This window comes from Lacerta agilis, chromosome Z (assembly GCF_009819535.1).
Source record: "Lacerta agilis isolate rLacAgi1 chromosome Z, rLacAgi1.pri, whole genome shotgun sequence".
NCBI classification, from domain to species: domain Eukaryota; kingdom Metazoa; phylum Chordata; class Lepidosauria; order Squamata; family Lacertidae; genus Lacerta; species Lacerta agilis.
Genome location: NC_046331.1, coordinates 547864 through 554549, shown reverse-complemented (window position 1 = coordinate 554549; position 6686 = coordinate 547864). Strand labels below are relative to the sequence as shown.

General features: G+C 49.4%; 1 protein-coding gene across 1 annotated transcript in view; it reads right to left on the bottom strand.

The window, feature by feature from the left end:
- Nucleotides 1-2093: 2093 nt before the first annotated feature.
- Nucleotides 2094-6686, bottom strand: part of PSMB7 (proteasome 20S subunit beta 7) — a 44386-nt gene continuing 39793 nt past the window's right edge. Inside the window, exon 8 of the mRNA XM_033137503.1 lies at nucleotides 2094-2327. Within this exon, the coding sequence (XP_032993394.1) occupies nucleotides 2216-2327 (112 nt within the window). The 3' untranslated portion in view covers nucleotides 2094-2215. The remainder of the gene's footprint in view (nucleotides 2328-6686) is intronic.

Sequence of the window (6686 nt, the reverse complement as noted above, 5' to 3'; positions counted from 1 at the left end):
ATGGAACATTTGGACTGGCGCCCAAGCAGAAGGGCAGCATTTCATTCTCCTCGACGCGGAGAAGGCGTTTGATAACGCGACATGGGGATTCACGAAAAGAGCTTTGGAGAAAATTGGTATAGAGGGCAAATTCCTTAAAGGGATAAATGTAATACACAATGTACAGCAGCGGCGCATCTGCTTACCACAAACTTCTCAAATTTGATGGAACATTTGGGCTGGCGCCCAAGCAGAAGGGCAGCATTTCATTCTCCTCGCCGCGGAGAAGGCGTTTGATAACGCGACATGGGGATTCACGAAAAGAGCTTTGGAGGAAATTGGTATAGAGGGCAAATTCCTTAAAGGGATAAATGTAATACACAATGTACAGCAGCGGCGCATCTGCTTACCACAAACTTCTCAAATTTGATGGAACATTTGGACTGGCGCCCAAGCAGAAGGGCAGCATTTCATTCTCCTCGACGCGGAGAAGGCGTTTGATAACGCGACATGGGGATTCACGAAAAGAGCTTTGGAGAAAATTGGTATGGGGATAAATGCAATTCTACAACGTTACAGCAGCAGCGCATCTGCTTACAAAACGTCTGGTGTGTGGGGGGGTCTTTAAAAGCAAGGTAGACTCTCCCCGGTACTGGAGGCTTCATTTTTAATTTTTATACGGGGTGCAACATGAAACGTCCATGTCTGTCGGGTGAATTCCACACTGCTAAAATCTGGTCTTGTATACTTACTGCTCCTTGAGATCTATTAGCGCTTAAGTACATGTATTTCTGAAGAATTATTATTATTTTTTTTGTGAATGTGCATTTTTAGGTAAGGTTTAAATGATTTACAAAAATAAACAGTTTTCTTAGGTGCCTGGTGTACAAGCCTCTCTCTCTCCGTAGATAAATATACTTCTTTTCCTAGCGTACTTTCCAAGATCGTCAGCCGCTGCGAAAGCTGAAGCGGCGTTCGAAGCATCGTGTGCCGCGCATAGCGGTCAACCCTCCCGATCCTATAATAAGGGGATTTCGCGCAAAAAAAGGGGGGGGGAAGGTTGACAGCTATGGCGTTGCGATGGCCGTGCAATAAGGTAAGTGAAAATGGGATTCGTTCGTTTTCACTCGAGACGATCAGCCGCGCTTCTGAACCGGGAAGAGTCATTGGAAAATATTCTGTATGGCTGTTCGGTCTGTCTGTCTGTCCTGTCGGTCTGTCTGTCCAGTCTGTCCTGTCTGTCTGTCCAGACCAGACAGACGAGACGGACAGACAGACCGGACGGACAGTCTGTCTGTCTGTCCGGTATGTCTGTCTTTTCCCTTTTGCAACTGGACAGACGGACGGACGGACAGACAGACATACCGGACAGACAGATAGACTGTCTGTCCAGTCTGTCTGTCCGGTGCGTCTGTCTGTCCGTCCGTCTGTCCAGTTGCAAAAGGAAAAAGACAGACAGACCGGACAGACACAGACAGACAGTCTGTCCGCCCATCCGTCTGTCCGGTCTGTCTGTGTCCAGTCTGTCTGTCTGTCCGTCTGGTCTGTCTGTCTGTCTGTCCGTCCATCCGTCCGGTCTGTCTGTCTGTCGTCTTGTCTTTTCTGGACAGACAGACAGGACAGACAGATTGGACAGACAGACGGACGGACGGACAGTCCGGACAGACAGACTGGACGGACAGACAGACTGGACAGACGGACAGACAGACTGGACACAGACAGACCGGACAGACGGATGGGCGGACGGACAGACTGTCTGTTCTGTCCGTCTGTCTGTCCGGTATGTGTCTGTCTGTCCGTCCATCCGGTCTGTCCATCCGTCTGTCTGGTCTGACTGTCCTGTCTGTCTGTCCGGTCTGTGTCTGTCTATCTGTCTGTCTGTCTGTCCGTCCGTCTGTCTTTCCAGTCTGTCTGTCTGTCCGTCCGGTCTGTCTTGTCTTTTCTGGACAGACAAACAGGACAGACGGACAGACAGACCAGACAGACAGACACATGGACAGACAGACCGGACAGACAGACTGGACAGACAGACCGGAGAGACAGACAGAAAATACCCTTTGAGGGAAATTATCCTCCCCCCCCCCCCGGCCCCAGTTACTACGCAAGCCGACCGGTCGATTGGTATAGGTTTTTTTTATTAAATCGGCACCCGGAACGCCGATGCCGGCATACAGATACGGAACTCCCGACGGGAAGCTCCTCAATCGCCTTCCGCCGCCCGGAGGTTTCCGGCGAGTCAAGACGTATCCATGGTCTGCACCGCCTCTTCGGCCACTTCCAGATCCAGGGGCGTTACTTTGGTGTAGAGCACGCCGGTCGTTCCCCTCTCGCAGCTGTAGCGCCCTTGCCTGGTTTGGGGGGGGGGGAGAACAGGGAGGCAATGGTGAGAGAGTAACGGGTGTCTGTCGGGAATCCCACTAACAACTGGGACAGATGGAGATATTACACCATCAAATTAATAATAATAATAATAATAATAATAATAATAATAATAATATGATGATGATGATGATGGGAGAGGGAGAACAGGGAAGCAATTGTAAGAGAGTAACGGGTGTCTGCTGGGAATCCCACTAACAACTGGGACAGATGGAAATATTACACCATCAAATAAATAATAATAATAATAATAATATGATGATGATGATGATGATGGGAGAGGGAGAACAGGGAAGCAATTGTAAGAGAGTAACGGGTGTCTGCCGGGAATCCCACTAACAACTGGGACAGATGGAGATATTACACCATCAAATAAATAATAATAATAATAATAATAATAATAATAATAATAATAATAATAATAATAATATGATGATGATGATGATGATGATGATGATGGGAGAGGGAGAACAGGGAGGCAATTGTGAGAGAGTAACGGGTGTCTGCCGGGAATCCCACTAACAACTGGGACAGATGGAGATATTACATAATAATAATAATAATAATAATAATAATAATAATAATAATAATAATAATGTTTTAATTATACCCCTCCCATCTGGCTGTGCTTCCCCAGCCCCTCTGGGCGGCTTCCAGCAAAACATGAAAACGCAATAGTTATAAACACTCACTTTTGCAAGGTTTTTATTATTATTATTATTTCCCTTTTGCAACTCGTTAATTTCAAATGTAACACTGTTTGATTATTCGAATGTAGTTTTAAGGATGTTTCAATAAAGTTGTTTTTTAATAATTATAAAAAAAATGAAACCACAATAATACGTCAAAGATTGCCCAAACAGGGCTGCCTTCAAATGTCTTCGAAAAGTCTGGTGGTAGTTGTTCTCTTGGACATCTGGTGGCAGGTAGTTCCGCGGGGCGGGCGCCACCACCGAGAAGGCCCTCTGTCTGGTTCCCTGTAGCGTGGCTTCCCGGAGAGAGGGAACTGCCAGGAGGCCCCCGGCGCTGGATCTCCGAATGTTTTGGGACTACAACTCCCATCAACCCTAGCTAACACGATAAGTGGTAATGGAGGATGGGAATTGTAGTGCCATGTTTGGGGATGCCTGCTCTAGCTGTTTTAGGACTACAGGTCCCCTAGCTAACAGGACCAGTGGTAAGGGAGGATGGGAATTGTAGTGCCATGTTTGGGGATGCCTGCTCTAGCTGTTTTAGGACTACAGGTCCCCTAGCTAACAGGACCAGTGGTAAGGGAGGATGGGAATTGTAGTGCCAGGTTTGGGGGTGCCTGCTCTAGCTGTTTTGGGACTACAACTCCCATCTAGCTAACAGGACGAGTGCTCAGGTAGGATGGGAATTGTAGTGCCAGGTTTGGGGATGCCTGCTCTAGCTGTTTTGGGACTACAACTCCCATCTAGCTAACAGGACCAGTGGTCAGGGAGGATGGGAATTGTAGTGCCAGGTTTGGGGGTGCCTGCTCTAGCTGTTTTGGGACTACAACTCCCACCTAGCTAACAGGATGAGGGCTCAGGTAGGATGGGAATTGTAGTGCCAGGTTTGGGGATGCCTGCTCTAGCTGTTTTGGGACTACAACTCCCATCTAACTAACAGGAGCAGTGGTCAGGTAGGATGGGAATTGTAGTGCCAGGTTTGGGGGTGCCTGCTCTAGCTGTTTTGGGACTACAACTCCCACCTAGCTAACAGGATGAGGGCTCAGGTAGGATGGGAATTGTAGTGCCAGGTTTGGGGGTGCCTGCTCTAGCTGTTTTGGGACTACAACTCCCATCTAGCTAACAGGAACAGTGGTCAGGTAGGATGGGAATTGTAGTGCCAGGTTTGGGGGTGCCTGCTCTAGCTGTTTTGGGACTACAACTCCCATCTAGCTAACAGGAGCAGTGGTCAGGGAGGATGGGAATTGTAGTGCCAGGTTTGGGGATGCCTGCTCTAGCTGTTTTGGGACTACAACTCCCATCTAGCTAACAGGACGAGTGCTCAGGTAGGATGGGAATTGTAGTGCCAGGTTTGGGGATGCCTGCTCTAGCTGTTTTGGGACTACAACTCCCATCTAGGTAACAGGACCAGTGGTCAGGTAGGATGGGAATTGTAGTGCCAGGTTTGGGGGTGCCTGCTCTAGCTGTTTTGGGACTACAACTCCCATCTAGCTAACAGGAGCAGTGGTCAGGGAGGATGGGAATTGTAGTGCCAGGTTTGGGGATGCCTGCTCTAGCTGTTTTGGGACTACAACTCCCATCTAGCTAACAGGACGAGTGCTCAGGTAGGATGGGAATTGTAGTGCCAGGTTTGGGGATGCCTGCTCTAGCTGCTTTGGGACTACAACTCCCATCTAGCTAACAGGACCAGTGGTCAGGTAGGATGGGAATTATAGTGCCAGGTTTGGGGGTGCCTGCTCTAGCTGTTTTGGGACTACAACTCCCATCTAGCTAACAGGACGAGTGCTCAGGTAGGATGGGAATTGTAGTGCCAGGTTTGGGGGTGCCTGCTCTAGCTGTTTTGGGACTACAACTCCCACCTGGCTAACAAGACCAGTGGTCAGGGAGGATGGGAATTGTAGTGCCAGGTTTGGGGATGCCTGCTCTAGCTGTTTTGGGACTACAACTCCCATCTAGCTAACAGGACCAGTGGTCAGGGAGGATGGGAATTATAGTGCCAGGTTTGGGGATGCCTGCTCTAGCTGTTTTGGGACTACAACTCCCATCTAGCTAACAAGACCAGTGGTCAGGGAGGATGGGAATTATAGTGCCAGGTTTGGGGGTGCCTGCTCTAGCTGTTTTGGGACTACAACTCCCATCTAGCTAACAGGACCAGTGCTCAGGTAGGATGGGAATTATAGTGCCAGGTTTGGGGATGCCTGCTCTAGCTGTTTTGGGACTACAACTCCCATCTAGCTAACAGGACCAGTGGTCAGGTAGGATGGGAATTATAGTGCCAGGTTTGGGGATGCCTGCTCTAGCTGTATTGGGACTACAACTCCCATCTAGGTAACAGGACCAGTGGTCAGGTAGGATGGGAATTGTAGTGCCAGGTTTGGGGATGCCTGCTCTAGCTGTTTTGGGACTACAACTCCCATCTAGCTAACAGGATGAGGGCTCAGGGAGGATGGGAATTATAGTGCCAGGTTTGGGGATGCCTGCTCTAGCTGTTTTGGGACTACAAGTCCCCTAGCTAACAGGACCAGTGGTCAGGGAGGATGGGAATTGTAGTGCTAAATCAGCAGAAGGGCCATATTTGGCGATGCCTGCTATTGTTGTTTTAGGACTACAACTCCCACCATTCCTAGCTAACAGGACCGGGTCAGGGATGATGGGAATTATAGTGCCCTGTTTGGGGATGCCTGCTCTAGCTGTTTTAGGACTACAACTCCCATCTAGCTAACAGAACCGGTAGTTAGGGATGATGGGAATCGCAGTGCCAAAACAGCTGAAGGGCCAGGTTTGGGGATGCTTCCTCTAGCTGTTTTGGGACTACAACTCCCACCATCCCTAGCTAGCAGGACGAGCGGTGAGGGAGGATGGGAATTGTAGTGCCAAGTTTGGGGGTGCCCGCTCTTAGCTGTTTTGGGACTACAACTCCCATCTAGCTAACAGGACCGATAGTCAGGGATGATGGAAATTGTAGTGCCAAAACAGCAGAAGGGCCGGGTTTGGAGATGCCTGCTTTAGATGTTTGGGACTACAACTCCCATCATCCCTAGCTAACAGGACCGGTGGTCAGGGAGGATGGGAATTGTAGTTCCAAAACAGCAGAAGGGCCGGGTTAGGGGATGCCTGATCTACCAGTTTTGGGACTACAACTCCCATCTAGCTAACAGGACCGGTACTCAGGGATGATGGGAATTGTAGTTCCAAAACAGCAGAAGGGCCGGGTTTGAGGATGCCTGCTCTAGCTGTTTTGGGATTACAAGTTCCCTAGCTAACAGGACGAGTGGTCAGGGAGGATGGGAATTGTAGTGCCAGGTTTGGGGAGGCCTGTTCTAGCTGTTTTGGGACTACAACTCCCACCATCCCTAGCTAACAGGAACAGTGGGTCAGGGATGATGGGAATTGTAGTGCCAAAACAGCAGAAGGGCCAGGTTTGGGGATGCCTGCTCTAGCTGTTTTAGGACTACAACTCCCATCATCCCCAGCTAACAGGACGTGTGGTCAGGGAGGATGGGAATTGTAGTGCCAGGTTTGGGGATTCCTGCTCTTAGCTGTTTTGGGACTACAACTCCCATCTAGATAACATGACCAGTGGTCAGGGATGATGGGAATTGTGGTGCCAAAACAGCAGAAGGGCCAGGTTTGGGG